The 16760-nt window shown below is 42.4% G+C and overlaps 1 protein-coding gene across 6 annotated transcripts in view; it reads left to right on the top strand.

Annotated features, from left to right (window-relative positions):
- Positions 1-16760, top strand: part of CTNNA2 (catenin alpha 2) — a 546312-nt gene that overhangs the window by 96119 nt on the left and 433433 nt on the right. For all 6 annotated transcript variants that reach the window (XM_054391626.1, XM_054391625.1, XM_054391624.1 and 3 more), the window contains exon 6: positions 4208-4411. In XM_054391626.1, the coding sequence (XP_054247601.1) occupies positions 4208-4411 (204 nt within the window). The remainder of the gene's footprint in view (positions 1-4207; positions 4412-16760) is intronic.

Genomic DNA, 16760 nt, shown 5'->3' with positions numbered 1-16760 from the left:
TCTGGGCTGCAGATCTGTGGCAAGACATTGCTGCTCGCATTGAGAGAATCCCAGTGAAAGTGAGACACATCGATGCTCACATTCCTAAGAGCAAAGCTACTGAGGAACAACAACACAACCATCAGGCAGATCTAGCTGCAAGTGTTTCCCAGGTGGACACAAACTCTGATCCTGATCCTGATCTTGACTGGAAACACCGAGGTGAGCTGTTCTTAGCTCGGTGGGCCCATGACTCGTCAGGACATCAAGGCAGAGATGCAACCTACCGATGGGCTCGTGACAGATCCATTGACATTTCCATGGATGCTATCACACAAGTCATCCATGACTGTGACATTTGTGCTGCTATTAAGCAGGCAAAGCGGATCAAGCCCTTGTGGTACGGTGACCGATGGTCCAAGTACAAGTATGGTGAAGCCTGGCAGATTGACTACATCACTCTACCTCGTTCTCAATCTGGTAAGCAGTATGTGCTGACTATGGTAGAGGCAAGCACTGGATGGCTGGAAACTTATCCAGTTCCTCATGCAACTGCACGTAACACCATTCTTGGTTTGGAAAGACAAATCCTGTGGAGACACGGAACTCCAGAGAGGATTGAGTCAGACAACGGAACTCATTTCAAGAACAATCTTGTAAAAAACTGGGCCAAAGAGCACAGCATCGAGTGGATATTCCACATTCCCTACTATGCACCAGCTGCAGGGAAGATCGAATGCTACAATGGTTTGCTGAAAACCACTCTCAAAACCATGGGGGGTGGATCATTGAAAAACTGGGAGAAACATTTAGCACAAGCAACCTGGTTGGTCAATAGTAGAGGTTCAGTGAATCGAGCTGGACCTGCCCAATCAGATTTGCTGCGAAAGGAGGAAGGTGATAGAGTTCCTGTTATCAGAGAAAAGAATCTGTTAGGCAAAACTGTTTGGGTATTTTCTCCTTCAGGAGAGGCCAAACCTGTCCGAGGGGTGGTTTCTGCTGAAGGTCCTGGTCACACCTATTGGGTGATGCAAGAAAATGGTGAAATTCAGTGTATTCCACAAAGAAATCTAACTTTGGCTGAGAGAGGTTAAATTCAGAGTGTTGCACAGATACAGCATCGCGCCCAAGAGGAGAGTTCATGAGATCTACGGTGCACGAACCCTGAGAGCCCTGAGTCACCTGAGAGTCCCTGTTCCTTCCTTCACTCCATCTGCGAGGAAACAAGCTGTTTGCTGTTTTTCCTGTGATTTGACTCTTTTGAATCATCTACATCTGAGATAGCCGGAATGGACTATGGTCTTTATTCACCTATTGTTGTAGATATTATTTTAAATTAGATAAATGGTAGTAGCAGCCAATGGAATTGTTTAGAAGGGGTGGACTGTGGTGGTTTGAAACTATCTTTTTAATTTTTCCTTGCAAAGTTCAGAACAGAGAAAGTGAAAGAATGTAAATAAGTCACTATTGGGTGTAAGAAAGCAACGTAACGATTGTTCTAAACACTTCCATTGGATAGATAGAAATGTTTAAGAACTATTACCCAAAACAAAGTAGGCACTCTGCACATTCTGCGTTCGGCAGTGGGGGCAGTTGCTGGGCTGTCTGGCTGCTGTTTCTTCTTCTCTTCTGGCTGAAGATAACACACACTGACCTTGGCAGCTAAGTTAACAACTTTCTGCTTAACTAACTCTGCTTTTCTGTCCAGGGGGATCTGGGGGGAAGCTCCTGGGAGAGAGAGAGGCCCCTTTGGGAGCGTCCCCTTGTGGGGAAACAAAGGGAGATCGGTTGTGCTTTTCTGTTGATTGTATATATTTGTGAATGTTGTGAATTTTGTATATTTGTACATATTCATTGCATTTCATCATATATTTTAGACTCTGCTTGTAAATACAGCTTTTCATTTGCTTCCAGACTGAGCTAGCATGGTTATTGTTGGTGGGGGGGGGGAATTTCAGCTCACACCGATACAATCCATTTAGCTTGTGCTTGTTGAATGCTCTTGGATATTAAAGGAAATAGACTCATCATAAAGTTATCAAAATGCTGTGAAAAACAAAATGGTTCATTAACAAAAATCCGACATGCTCTACAATAGGTGTGATTATTAGAAAGCAGAATACTTTTAACTTTTTCATTCCTCATTCCTGATTTTTTTTTTTAAAGCTCAGATAATAAGTGCAGAGCTTCCAGAGCCTTTTTAGACAGTAAGCAATTAAGAAAGTTCTTTGCATGATTGCAGCAAAAGGTTACTGAATTACACGGTGTTGTTTCTGTGCCTGTAAGCAGGAGCAGGAGATTATTTCTTCAGTGTTTGTTACTTTGAAGTACAAAAGGAGAAAACCAGCTCAGGATGTAATCCACTGGTGACTCAAAACTCAAAATGTTACACAAGTTTGTGCACTGATAAGGGTGGAGTCTTGTCAATAGGACAGGAGGAAATGGCCTCAGATTGCATCAGGGGAGGTTTAGGTTGGACGTGAAGAACAATTTCTTCCCTGGGTTGCCCAGCCCTGGAACCGGCTGCCCAGGGCAGTGATGGAGTCCCCATCCCTGGAGGGATTTCAAAGCCATGTAGATGTGGTGCTGAGGAACATGGTTTAGTGGTGACCTGGCAGTGCTGGGTTAACAGTTAAACTTGTTGATCCTAAAGGTCTTTTCCAACCAAAATTATTCTATGTTTCTTTAGCTCTATTTGATGTTTGGTGACAAGTTTGATATATGAAGTACACAAGTGTTCAGCAGGGCTCAAAATAGAAAACAGTCTTTGGTTTGGTATTTTTTGTTTGTTTGGGGTTTTTGGTTGGTTGGTTGTTTTTTTCCTAGTGAAATATAGACATTTTGATAGCCAGTAGCCTATTTGATAAAAAAAGATGGGTTTGGGATCCTGTCTTGTTAGTTAAGTAGTCAAGCACTTTTCCTGATTTAAAAACAAATTGAAAAGAAGCTTGCAAAAGCCTTTGGAAGAAAGCTTGTAAAAGATGTGCTGCAGGATGGGATGCAGAGACATTTCACATTTCTGTCTCAGTGTGATCATCTAATAATGGTTTTCTTGCAGTGATAATGTCTTCTTATTTTTTTTTTCCATTTAGTTCTGAGACAGTCTAGTAGCATTTCAGCAACATCACCTGCTAATAAAAATAATCAAGATGAAGGAAGTAGTTCCCACAAAATATTCCACTTTCTCTTCAGTCAGAAATAACTTTTAACTTTCATCTGAATTTCCTGAATATTCAGGAAATTTGCAGAAAATTCAGGAAATAAAAATATTAGGTCGCTTTGAGAAGAAATACATGGAATTCATAGAGGAGAAGAGACACACACACACCCTGGTTGGCAGGGTTAAGGGTTGGATTTGATGATCTTAAAGTCTTTTCCAACTTAAACAATTCCATGATTCTCTGTTGCATGCACGCTACAGTAGTTGATGATGATTTGTGTTATACTATGTGCTTCCTCAGTGCATGTTGAACCAGATATGCTGTTCACAGTAGTCTTTCATAGCTGTAGGTTGGAATTAATTTTTATATGTAATAATTTTTAATTTATTTATATATTGTGAGACCACACCTGGTGTATTGTGTCCAGTGCTGGGCTCCCCAGTTCAAGAGGAACAAGAAACTACTGGAGAGTGTTCAGTGGAGGGCTGTGAGGATGAAGAAGGGGCTGGAACATCTCTCATATGAGGAAAGGCTGAGACACCTGGAGCTGTTTAGCCTGGGGAAGAGAAAGCTGAGAGGGGATCTTATGAATGTCTATCAATATGTGCAGGATGGGGAGTCAAGGGGAAGGGACCAGTCTCTTTTCAGTGGTGACCTGTGGCAGCACAAGGATCAAAGGATGTAATCTGGAACCTGGTAAGTTCCACCTCAACATGAGGATACTGTGATTGTGCTGGAGCCCAGGAGCAGGCTGCCCAGAGAGGTTGTGGAGTCTCCTCTGGAGACTTTCAAGCCCCATCTGGATGCATTCCTGTGACCTGCCCTAGGTGATCCTGCTTTGGACTCCATGATCTCTGGAGGTGCTTTCCAACTCCTACCATTCTATGATTGGGATCTCAGATCAATCAGCTTTTTCTTTAATACTGATTTTACAGGAATCTGGTAGATAAGTTATTTATATGGAAGACTCAAAACCTCATGAAGCTGCTGAGATAAGATACACATAAAAAATATGCCCAAGACCCATCCAGACTCATCATTTTCCCCTTCCTCTTTTTGCCTTTCAGAACAAAATCATTTTAGACCCGATGACTTTCAGCGAGGCACGCTTCAGACCGTCTCTTGAGGAAAGGCTGGAGAGCATCATCAGCGGAGCTGCCCTGATGGCAGACTCCTCGTGCACGCGAGACGACCGCCGGGAGCGCATCGTGGCCGAGTGCAACGCCGTGCGGCAAGCCCTGCAGGACCTGCTCAGCGAGTACATGAATAACGTAAGTTACACCCTCTGCTTCCTGCTCCGTGAGCAGCAGCTGCTTGAAAACCTTTCTGAGGGCTCTGCCTTTGGTATATGACAAAAACATTTGATACCAGGAGTGAAGGTGGTGCTATTTGAATCACTTTAACTTTCTCATGGGAAGGCTATTGGAATTATTTGGCTTTTTAATGGGATTGATATTTGAATTATTTGACTTCTTAATAGGAATGATGTTTGAATTATTTGACTTCTTAATGGGAATGCTCTCCGAGTTCCTTATCTTTTTAATGGAGATTTTAATTATTTAACTTTCTCTTGGCAGTGCTACCTGAATTCTTTCAGTTTTAATAGATGGCAAAAAAAAATTGGCAGATATTTGTTGCAATCAAAAGTGCATGGGAATGTTGTTGTTTTGGTTTTTTTACCTTCAAAGGAACTCCGTGTTCCTCATAGCATCAAAGTTTCTTCTCATGTAATAAACAGCCAAAAAGATTCCTTCAGAGGTAAAATACTTTTTTGAAGGAAAATTTGTGGTGAGCAATGTACGTGAGAGATGGCCTAAGAGTTATTTTCTTAATGAAAGGGATTAAGGTTAATCTTCAACATGGTTTCCTCTCTGTGATGGTTGTCTTGTTAGTATGTTACCTGTAGACACTCATGGGAGGTTGTCTGTGTGCTGTGTGGGTTGAACCACTGAAGCTCACTGTTGGAGCTCTTAAATATTCTCTTGTCTTGAAAGCAGTGGGGGTAGCACTGCTGCTGTTCACACAAAAACATAGCTGCAGCTGTCTGTGTAGGCTTTCAAGAGGTGCTAAATGGTTTAATGTGGTGTTAACTTGTACTGCCTAAGCTTTGTTCTGTGTATCTTACCCCAGGAAATTCTCTACCCTTGTGTGTTTAAAATCCTAAGTGCTGTTGCTGTGTCCTTTGGAGGGTGTGTGAAAAGGTCCTAAGCAACATCAACAACCTTGGTTTTTTTAAATGGAGATGTTTGCAAACAAGTCTCAAACCCAGCATCCTGTACTCTGCTGTTTCTTGTCTGTGGTCCCTACCACAGGGTCAGGTGGCACATTTTGATCCTGTTTGGCTAGAATCACCAAGCTGACATTGAGGAGACTGTTCAAAGATGAACCATTAACTGGGATTTTCATTGGCACTGCTAAAGTTGAAGTGTTCAATCATGCAAGCTTCAGTCCTTTAGTCATTTATTGTGCAGGTCACAATTAGTTCAGATTTTGTTAAGGTATTATTGCTTATCACAGTCACCTCAAGGCCTAGCTGTTTCTGGTGCTGCAGAATTTAAAGACATCTATTGCTTGCCTTGTATTTTTTATAAAGTGATACTTGAAAGGCTCTCCATGAATGAAAGCAAAATCCATGCTGTTGTGTCATGGGTTAGGAACTGTAAAGAAGGCATTCAATACCAAGTGGTGAGGCTGTGGAAGAAGAGGACTTGCTGGATTGCTTCCCCTAGGATCTTGCTTTGTAGAAATAATTCTGGTAGGGGTAATCTTTAAAAGTCTTTCAAGAAAACCTTTGAGAAATGGTGCATTGTGGCTTCTTATTTTATTGTGGTGCCTCTCTTTCCATGCAGAGGGTTTTGGTAAGGATGCAGTTTGCCTGTGGAGGACCAGGAACGTTCTTGCTTTATTTCTGAGCACATTTACAGAGGAAGGAGTGTTTTAAATGACTGTAGGCATTTATGACCACACAGGAGGTGGCTAATACAGTTTCATAGGTTGTACTTAAAATCATAATGGTGTGAGCATCAGTTTTTATGGTTACTGCAGTATGGGTTTGAATTTCTCTTCCTCCTCCTTTTTTTACTGTTTTCCCCCTGTTCTAATGAGTCTGAGCTGCACAATTCCTGTATTTATTTATCTTATTTCCCTGCTTTATAGTGGGCTGTAATAAACGTCAGCTATTTTTTCCACTATTGAGTAAATATTGCATGGACAGAATCTGCACTCAGCAGTACTTGGTTTTGAACATCTGGGATGATAGAATTTGAGAATGATACTGCATTAATGTTGTCTTCCAAGCTGATCCTAGAGACACAAGGGATAGGATTCAGTTTACAGGTTAAGACACCTGCATTTAGGTTTCTCTACGTAAATACAGTCAGGCCAACTTGGGGTTCCAGTTCAGTTTTTAAGGATAAATGCCTGGTGCCATTTTAAACCACTAGTTGAAACAGTCCACCGCTCATTTGAACAGAGGCTCCTCGATCTGCTGCTCAGAAGCATTTGGGTCTACCATGGGTCTTCTGTTCTACCTGCTAGCCCCATTTCCATGTTATGTGTGCTCTAGGGAAGAAAGTTTGGCCTGACTTCTGCCTTTATCATTATCAAATCATTGGAGCCTCAGTTGCTTAAGCTCCCGTTAAAGCTGATAGTGATGAGATCAATACTGTCAAGGGAACCTAAAGAGCCACTCAGATGACTGTTAAAATCTAATATGGGATAGGTTAAATAACTCCAGACTCCTCAGACTGTGTTCACTAAATCCCCATGAACTGGCATAGAAGATGGCTGTCTTCTAGGCAGCACCTCTTCAGTGAACTGTCTGGAGACAGCATTTCAACCATTTGTCTGCCCCAGCAAGATTTGCTTTAGTATTTAACCATTTGTTGAACCCTGGGGATAGATTTTCCTGGGTTCACAGTAATGTTGTAAGGAGGTTGGTTATGACAAAATAATTCACTTGGAAAGTTTGTTAAAAGCTTGGAAGAATTTCAAAAGGCAAAACTAAAAGGCATGCTCCAAATTAGCCTGGTCAGGAGCTGGCTAGACTGTCAGAGCATGTTAGGTTTGAGATGATGTGCTAAAGATGGAGATCTTTAATGTCTTCTGCCCACGTAGCCTTAAACCACTGCAATTCTATGCTTGCTTAAAGATTTGAATTTAATTGGACATCAGTGTTTGGGGTTTTTTGCTGTTTGATGATATCTGTCTGATTGATCAAGTGTGTGCACTGCTTTTGATGCTTGCCATGAGATACAAAACAGAGAACAAAAGATATTTAAAGGTTCCAGGCAATGAAGTGCAGGATACTGGGGATGTGCTGTACAGTCAACATTCAGTCCTTCTACAGCCTAAAATTTTTTCTTTGGAATTGTCTACATCTATGATTTGGGTTCAGAGCGGGGTTTCTTCTTGTGTACACGAACATTGCTGGGTTTTGGTTGTTAAACAGGACCCATATTCCTGTTAGATCTTTACACTGCAGACTCCCATATAAATTGGTTGTGATTTATCTTCTGTCCTATATTAAACTTTGATTGCAGCTAAGTAAAACACCGAGTACAAAAGAACATGCTGAGAATGTAGGCATTGTTCTTGAAGCTTCACTGAGCTTCACAAGAGGTGAGGAATACATGAGACAGGAGTTTAAAATCATAGATTCATAGAACGGTTTGAGTTGGAAAGCACCTTCAAGATCATCCAGTTCCAACTGCCTGCCATGGGCAGGGACACCTCCTGCTCAAGGACACACCCAACCTGGTCTTGAACACTTCCAGGGAGGGGACATCCACAACTTCCCCAGGCAGTCTGTCCCAGTGTCTCACCACCCTCCGTAAGGAGGGTCAAGAATTTCTTCTTAATCTCCAGTCTAAATCTGCCCTCTATAAGCTTCAATCCATTGCCCCTCATCCTATCACTACAAGCCCTTATAAAAAAGTCACTTCCCAACTTTCTTTTAGCCCCCTTCAAGTACTGGAAGACTGCTTTAAGGCTCTCCAGAGCCTTCTGTTCTCCAGGCTGAACAGCCTCAGATACTCACTTTGGAAATGTTGGCAACCAAACTAAAATACAAAAAGAAGTTTTGTGAAGAGAAGGATAGGACAGACTTCAACTTAGAGGAGTAAACATAATCCTGGTTTTGCAGTTGTGTTATTTTGTCTTATAAAGGTTTTAGGAAGAGTGACAGAAACATAGATGACTGTGAAAATACACGGTTGGAGAGATGGTGTTTTGGTTCCTTCTTCATTCTCTTCAGATGAATATTGGTTTATTCCATTTCCTATGTGTGAAATAAGATTTTTTTTTTTAATCTACCTTAACAAGTATTTGGATGTTCTGGTTGCAGTTCAGAGGTTATTTAAGCAGTAATTATAGCAGGAGGTTTTTGAATGATCATTGCTCTGGGAAAATTAGTCCCTAAGATCTTTACCAGTTCTATCACTTGCATTGGAGTCTCACAGTACATAAGCCCTTTGCAAGAACTTCTATGAGGATGAGGTTTAAGCTGCTTTGTGAGACCCCACCTGGAGTACTGCATCCAGTTCTGATACCCCCACCGTGAGAAGGACACCAGACTGCTGAAGCAGGTCCAGAGGAGGCCATAGAGATGATCAGAGGGCTGGAGAACCTCCTCTATGGGAACAGGCTGAGAGAGCTGGGGCTGTTCAGCCTGGAGACGAAGAGGCCAGAGAAGGGAGACCTTAGAGCAGCCTTCCACTACCTGAAGGGGGCTACAAGAAAGCTGGGAAGGAACTTTTGACATGAGCTTGTAGTGACAGGACAACGGGCAGTGGATTGAAGCTTGATGAGGGGAGATTGAGACTAGAGATTAGGAAAAAATTCTTGACAGTGAGGATGGGGAGACACTGGAACAGGTTGCCCAGGGAGGTTGTGGATGTCCCCTCCCTGGAGGTGTTCAAGGACAGGCTGGATGAGGCCTTGAGCAGCCTGGGGTAGTGGAAGGTATCCTTGCCTATGGCAGGGGATTGAAACTAGATGATCTCTACAGTCCCTTCCAACCCAAACCATTCTGTGAATCTCTGAATTACTGTTTCTGTATCTATTAAAATACATGTTTCATCTATCAGTAACTGTCATTTTTTATCTTTTTTCCCCCAAGCCTGGTATCTATTATTTCTGCAGTGAACTCAGTCAATTTTTTTTTTTTTTAATTTTGGGGAAGCAGGGGCAGAAGGACTCTCAGTTTCTGGTTCTTATAACTGTTCCCCCCCCCCCCCCCCCAAGCTCCTACAGGAAATAGATTCTTCAGATTTGTGTATGTGATACATTCCATCATTTATTTCCAAATAAAACTACACTTCTAGACTTCTGTCCTACAGAGAAGAACTAAAGGCCAGCTCCACAGAAGCTCTTAATGCAATTGGTTTCCATTTGTCTAAATGAAAAAATGATTGAATGGATGGTTAGCTCTGATTGTGGTCTAGTTTCTTGCTGGGTTACTCTCTTGCATCCATCAGGATTTGTACTGCAGACTATCCGGGAGCAAAAATCCCAGCAACCTGGAGGTTCCAGCTCCTAGACTCCTGGATTAGAAGCACACTGCCAGACTGCTATAACCCAGTGCCCCATGGGCATCCTTTGTAGCAAGCAGCAGGTTGCTGCTGTGTTGCTGTCTGATTAATATAAAGGAAGAAAACTCTATCATTACAAAAATATGCCTAAGGAAGGATGCTTTGAGTTCCCTGACATCGTCAGTGCCAAGCAAAGACAGACTGGATTTTGGGTTGCTTGGGTGTATCAAAGAGGTATTTGGGAAGTGGTTTACAAGTGATGACTATTAAAGACCTCTGTGGTCACTGGGATACTGGCTTGGCATTAACTCCAGGCTGCATTTGAAAAGGCATTTCCTGTCTGGTTCAAATCTAAGTTTATCTTCTTAAACCTTTGGGCTCGTTGTTAAACTAAGCTTCATCCTCGCGTCTGCCTTTGCCTCTTGCCCAGTGTCCTGTTCCCAGCCACTCCCAGCATGTCAGAAGGGCTTGGAGTTTGTTTATATTGGAATTGAGCTTTGGGACCGAGAGTATTTGGGTCCAAATATATTGGGACCACATAGCCAAGTGGAATGAACATTCCTCTACGAAGTCCTTGTATTTCTACTGATGATGTAATGTTTAGACATGAGCACAAGAGCATGGCAAACTAGATTTTTGGTGGATATTTTACGGATATTACCATAGGAATAACATTGCTTACGAGTTGGCTCTCGGTAATCTTGTTCCCGGAAGTTCCTACCCATTCCTGGTGTCTGTTCACAGTCACTGAGATGCTACAGGCTCTAATTTCTGTTCCCTGCAGGAAAGAAAATGTCATCTCTTGCAAATGCAAACTGCAAGAACGAAGGAGAAAGCACAACTCTACAGGCAGCTTTTCCTCACAAATAAATCAGTAAAAAATTTGAATTGCTCCAAGTAAAATTATAGTGCTGCAGTAGATGAAAATGAAATGTCCTTAATGGACAGCTGAAGTTCTTGTGCTTGATTGGGGAAAGAAGAACATGATAGCAAATGAAAATCTATAAACTCTCAGGATACTGTCAGCTGCCACATTTAACAGCTCCATCTGAATTCCTGTTAAAGAGCAAAGCAATAGCTCGTGTCTGCGTTTCGCTTCTGGTGCTGGCTTGCATAAGGTTAGTCTGAGTGACAGTGAGAAGTAAATGGTGGTTATGAGACAGAGGAATGTCCATAGCTGTCCTAAGATGAGTAATCAGGGATGAGTGACAAGCAAGTGACTGCTGGGTCCTCAGTATTGACTGCTGTAGGCATGACTGGGCAGTTCTTCCTTTGGCACCGTTGTTGGGGTCCTGGCTTGCTGAATCATTTCTAGAGGACAGTGGCTTGTTTAAAGTTTCCTACTCTGTTTCAAGCTGGAGATAAGCTGGTTTATTATTCACTTTGCTCTTTTAGGGGCTGTATGAGCAGTTTTGTCTTTCCAAACTTGGAAGAAACACAGTAGTTAATACCTGAGGAATGGGATGTGGTCCCAAATGGGCAAATGTTTTGTGTCACAGTGTTGCTTCCCAGTCAGTTTGGGTTCCTTGGCATTTATGCATCACTTCTGACTGCTTCAACTGCTCGTAACTATGCCTACATCACTACATATGCTACCTGCAGCATGACTTGAGCCACCTTAAAGAACACCAGGGGAGGTTTAGGCTGGATATTAGAAGAAACACCTTCACTGAAGGAGTTCTCAAGCACTGGAACAGGCTGCCCAGGGAAGTGGCTGAATCCCTATCCCTGGAGGTGTTTCAAAGAGGCAGAGATGGTGCTGAGGGACATGGTTTAGCAACAGCCTTGGTAGAGTTAGAGAATTGGTGGACTGGATGATCTTAAAGGTCTTTTGGAACCAAAATGATTCTATGATTCTATGACACTCTTTTTTTTCTTTTTTTCTTTTTTGGATGATATCATCAGGGCCTCATAGGGGAGGACTGTAGTCTAGATGTAAGAGACTTTGTTTTCAGCTTCCCTTTGAGTACAGTTTGAATATTGTCTTCATCTTTCATAGGTCCTCATCTTTCATAGGCCCTCATTACTTCTGAACAACAACCCAAACTGCTTCCCTATAAGATGTGATATTAATCTCCTCCATGCCATAGTTTGGAATAAATTATTTATTAAGCATAGTCCTAGTTCATCAATACTCTGCCTCTAGAAAACTTGCCTTCTTTGACAAATGTATTTGTTATTCCTCTTTGTTCTACCTCTAGGTATGCATGCAAGATGCCTGCTTCTGCTGCTGCTACCTTAGCAGATGTGCTCATTTTAAACTGAGGGTATTCAGGCACAGCAACCCAAAAATAAACACAACCCAAAAAAAGTATTGCATTGTCTTCTGGTGATTTTCACATCTTGGCTCATTTTATTTTGCATTAATTAAGTGTGGATTTTTGGGTTGTTTCTCTTTCTAAGGGGTGTTCCTGCAGAAGTGATGACTTCTGCACCAGTGCTTTTAATATGCTGGTGAACATTGCCTCAGTGTCTGCAAGACTTAGGCTTTCTGAAAATGCTGTTTGTTACAGCTATTTGTTTACCTGTAGGAAAGTCCTGTATCAATCTTGTGTGTGCAGCATGACTCATAACTTCTGCAATTTGTCTTTGTACCGAAGTTGGCAACTATGGGTCATTAGTTTGTTGTTTTTCCATGTCTGCAAGTCAATATCAGGAGGAGAGAAGTCTTTCATGCATTTTATGCTATACCAATAGCAATATGATTATTAGCTCCCTGTCTACATGCTTTTGGGCTGTGGAGCTTACTCTCAATATTTGCACAGTCCAGACTAATACTCTTGTTGTGCATTGTGTAAAATGTAAAACAATCCCAATGCATACAGAGTTGTTGGAAATGCATCAAAATAAAATAAGCATGGACCTACTGAAAACAGTGAGCTTGCAGAAAACCACATCTGGAGCCCTCAGTACAGGAAAGACATAGACCTTGTGGACTGGGTCCAGAGGAGGGCCACAAAAATGATCAGGGGGTTGGAGCACCTCTGCTGTGAGGAGGACAGGCTGAGGAAGCTGGGGGTGTTCAGCCTGGAGAAGAGAAAACTCTGGGAAGAGCTAATAGCAGCCTGCCAGTACATGAAGGGGTTAAAAGAAGGCTGCAGATGGACTGTTTGCAAAGGCCTGGAGTGATAGGACAAGGGGCAATGGCTTCAAACTAGAGAAGAGTAGCTTTAGGTTGGATGTTAGGAACAAGTTCTTTACCATGAGGGTGGTGGAACACTGGAAGAGGTTGCCCAGGAGGGTGATTGAGGCTCCAACTCTGGAGATACTCAAGGTGAGGCTCGACAGGGCTCTGGGCATGAGGATGTCCCTGCTGACTGCAGAGTGGGTTGGACTGGATGACTTTTGGAGGTCCCCTCCAACCCAGACCATTCTATGATTCAGACCAAAAATCAGTCTGCTGGGGGCTACATCACTGTGTGCTCTTGAGGTTAGGTTGTTCTTTTATATCTCTAATATGTCCAGTTTCTGGTATTCCTGTGGAAAACTTCAAGTCAGCAATGGAAACAGAAAGAGGAAATTATCTGTGCATACTTACATCTCTGAAGTATTATTATTATTACTGTTTTGCAGGTGAGCAGAGAAGGGAGGAGCTGTCAGCAGGCTCAGGCTCTCTGAGGGTACAAGTGCCCATTGGTGATGTTCAGTGGATGTTTGCCCTGATGTGGGAAATCAGTCTGTGTAACTTCTTGAGCATTGTCAGAACCTGTCATAGCAGATTATATTAACATCACAATATCCATTAAACTGACTCTGAGCACTTTGTTCTGGTCTTTCTTCATCTCTAGTATGATGGGAGGGCTGGAAGCTCTTTGCTGTGAAGCTAGGCTGAGAGAGTTGGAGTTGTTCAGCCTGGAGATGAGAAGGCTCCAGGGAGACCTTCTGGTGGCCTTTCAGTACTTGAAGGGGTCTATAAAGCACGCTGAGAACAGATTTTTTAGCAGGACCTGTTGTGACAGGACAACTAAAGGAGGAAGACTGCATAGAATGGAGAATTTTTTGTCTCAAGCAGGGTGGTGAGACCCTGGCCTAGGTTGTCCAGAGAGGTGGGGGATGCCCTTGTCCCTGGAACCATTCCAGATGCAGCTATTTGGGCTCTGAGCAACCTGCTCTAGCTGCAAATGTCCCTGCTGACTGCAGGGGTGTTGGACTGAATGGCCTTTAAAGGTCCCTTCCAACACAAACCATTATATGATTCATTAAAAGCTGGTAGGAATTCACATCAAAATAAGGAAAGGAGAGAGGTTGTGAAGTGATTTTTTTTTCCTATTTAGTGCATTACATCATTTTTATAGTCAAGTGCGCTCTACTACAGTAGTAGCAATGTCATGCCAGTGTTTTCACATGGATTAACAATCAGAGCTCTAAAACTGGGAAATGACAGCAGTGTGTGCAAAGCTGCGGCTTGTGTCCTGCAGTGGTTTGCATTATTTGGTTGCTGTTTACACGAGGAGCGTTTTTACCACCGAGAGCAAATGCGAGTCAGTGCTGGAAGGATCATGTAGAGGATTATCATCTGCGTGCCCAGAAGAGGGCGCTCCTGGACACCAGAAAGGCGCTGCGCAGCACCACAGAGCTGGATGCTGGCAGCTGTAATCAAAGCGGTGTAATAATGGAGATAATGAAGAGGTTACCTGGTTAGTGGTTCAGGGATCTTTAGGAAAATAAATAGATTCAAAAGCCGTTTTGAGGGAAATTATGTCTTTTAATCAAATGCCTAATTTTATTTAATTGGTTTGATTATTTCAGGCACTTAATAGTGCCTGAAGTATCAAATAGAAACGAGGTGTTAAGCTCTGCTTGCATTTTTAAAAGGCATCAATATTTTGATTTCAATAAGGAATCTGGCGGGCAAGGGGGAAGAGCCTCTCCTGCCTCTTTGAAGTTATTATTTCCAACCACAGAGATTCTATGGCTCTGTGCTTTCAAATTTCCGTGGTGCAGAGCTCAAGAACATTGCCTTGCAATACCAACTCATTTACAAGTTGCTTTCTGCAGCAGTCAGATGTGTGGTAACGTGAAATGAGATATAGCAGTGGTTAATGGGGTTTGATATTTGATCTGGGAAATGATCTTACAGCTTTCAAAATGCAGCAGAAATACAAGGACGTGTCTTGTGACACAGTAACTTGTCCCTTTCTCCAGATCTGTGTTTCAGACAGATGTTGGGAGCACATACACACAATCACACTGAATGGTAGGGGTTGGAAGGGACTTCTGGAGACTATTGAGTCCAACACCCCTGCCAAGGCAGGGTCACCTAGGAAGGTCACACAGAAGCACATTCAGGCAAGTTGTGAATATCTCCAGAGGCAGAGACTCCACCACTCCCCTTGCATCCTATTCCATTGCTTCATCACTCTTAAATTAAAGATTTTTCTGCTCATGTTTATATTGAATTTCTTATGTTTAAGTTCATGCTCATTACCTCTTGTGCTATCACTGGGTGCTGCTGAAAAGAGCCTGGTCCCATCCTCCTGACACCCACTCTTTAAGTATTGATCAGCACTGATGAGATCCCCTCTCAATATTCTCTTTTCCAGACTAAAAAGCCCCAATTCTCTCAGTCTTTTCTCCTAAGAGAGATGTTCCAATGCCCTCATATCTTTGTAGCCCTTTGCTGTACCCTCTCCAGCAAGTCTCTGTCCTTCTTGAACTGGGGAGCCAGAACTGGACACGGTATTCCAGATATGGCCTCACCAGGGCAGAGGAGATGTCATTTGTTTTTGTAGTTTTGCTGGAGAAGTGAATGACAGCAAAAGCATCTCTGCTGTAGCCAGGTCTCTGAAACTTCCTTAGTGGTACAGCAACAGTGGAAGAGGATTGTTGCATTTATTTTAAGCTGACTGAGCTGAAGGAATCAGCAATTTTCCTTTTGCTTTGGATTCTTTTTAGGAATTTTAAGTAGAGATCCAGTTTTCATCACATTTAATACCATTTGGAGACTTTGTCAGAACCATTCATTTGAACAGATATTTCAACTGCCTGAAATAATTCATCATGCATTTGGCTTCAACAGGAGAACAAACAGGAGAACATTTGGTGAAATTAACTTGTCTGTAATGAAGCTTTAAGCTTAATAAAGTATCATAGAATGGTTTGGGTTGGAAGGGACCTTAGAGATCATCTAATTCCATGGCAAGCACACCTTCCACTAGAACAAGGTCCTCAAGGCCTCATCCAGCCTAGCCTTGAACACCTCCAGGGAGGGGTACCCAGAACCTCCCTGGGCAACCTGTCTCAGTGTCTCAGCACTCTCCCTGTAAAAAATTTCTTCCTAATCTCCAGTCCAAATCTCCCCTCTTCCATCTCAAAGCCATTGCCTCTCATCCTGTCACTACAAACCCTTGTAAATAGCCCATCTCCAGCTTTCTTGTAAGTAAGCTACAATGAAGTGTAGGGTAACACCCTGACCACACATTTTCATCATACATTATGTAGGTTTTTTAGGTACTTACCAGATTAACTGACTGTCCTCTTGTCCATTTTTTAAAATTTGTTAAGCAATGGTTTAAAAGAGAATAAAATAAAACACCCCTGGAAGTGTGACAGCACTCCAGTTGTAATTCTGCATTAACTTTGTGCATTTCCATGTAAAACCAGAGCTCCCCAAACAGAATCCTGTAGCTTTAAGTGGACAATGACTGAGCTCTTTCTGACCTGATCTGAAATACCTTGGGGCATGGTGTGTAGTAATGTAGTTACTATAAGGCTGTCAAATGTGTTGACAGATAGTATTTGAATCCTGGGAAATTAGATTTTAATCGGATTTTAAGGGTAAGCTGAATAAGTAGATAAAGTAGAATTAACCAGAGGCATATTAAGGCAATGAAACCTTTGGATCTCTTGCAGCTATTGTTGTAAGTTCCTTTTGAAAGGAGACATGGTAGTGTGGAAAGAGGTTGACAATTATGGGTAAGAGGAGTGGTATTACCTAACATAATCACACAAACACCTCATAACATAATCACCTTCTCTGGAGCACCCTGACCTCAAGAAACTGGAGAAAATTGCATTAGTTGTATTTTGTTAAAGCATTTGGAAGGGAAAGAAAACAAATTCTTGTGCCAAGGGAAGTTCGGGTTGGATA

The sequence above is a fragment of the Indicator indicator genome, chromosome 23 (genome assembly GCF_027791375.1).
Source record: "Indicator indicator isolate 239-I01 chromosome 23, UM_Iind_1.1, whole genome shotgun sequence".
In the NCBI taxonomy this organism is placed as follows: domain Eukaryota; kingdom Metazoa; phylum Chordata; class Aves; order Piciformes; family Indicatoridae; genus Indicator; species Indicator indicator.
The sequence above is the reverse complement of the archived record's forward strand: the minus strand, read 5'-3'. Positions and strand labels throughout refer to the sequence as shown.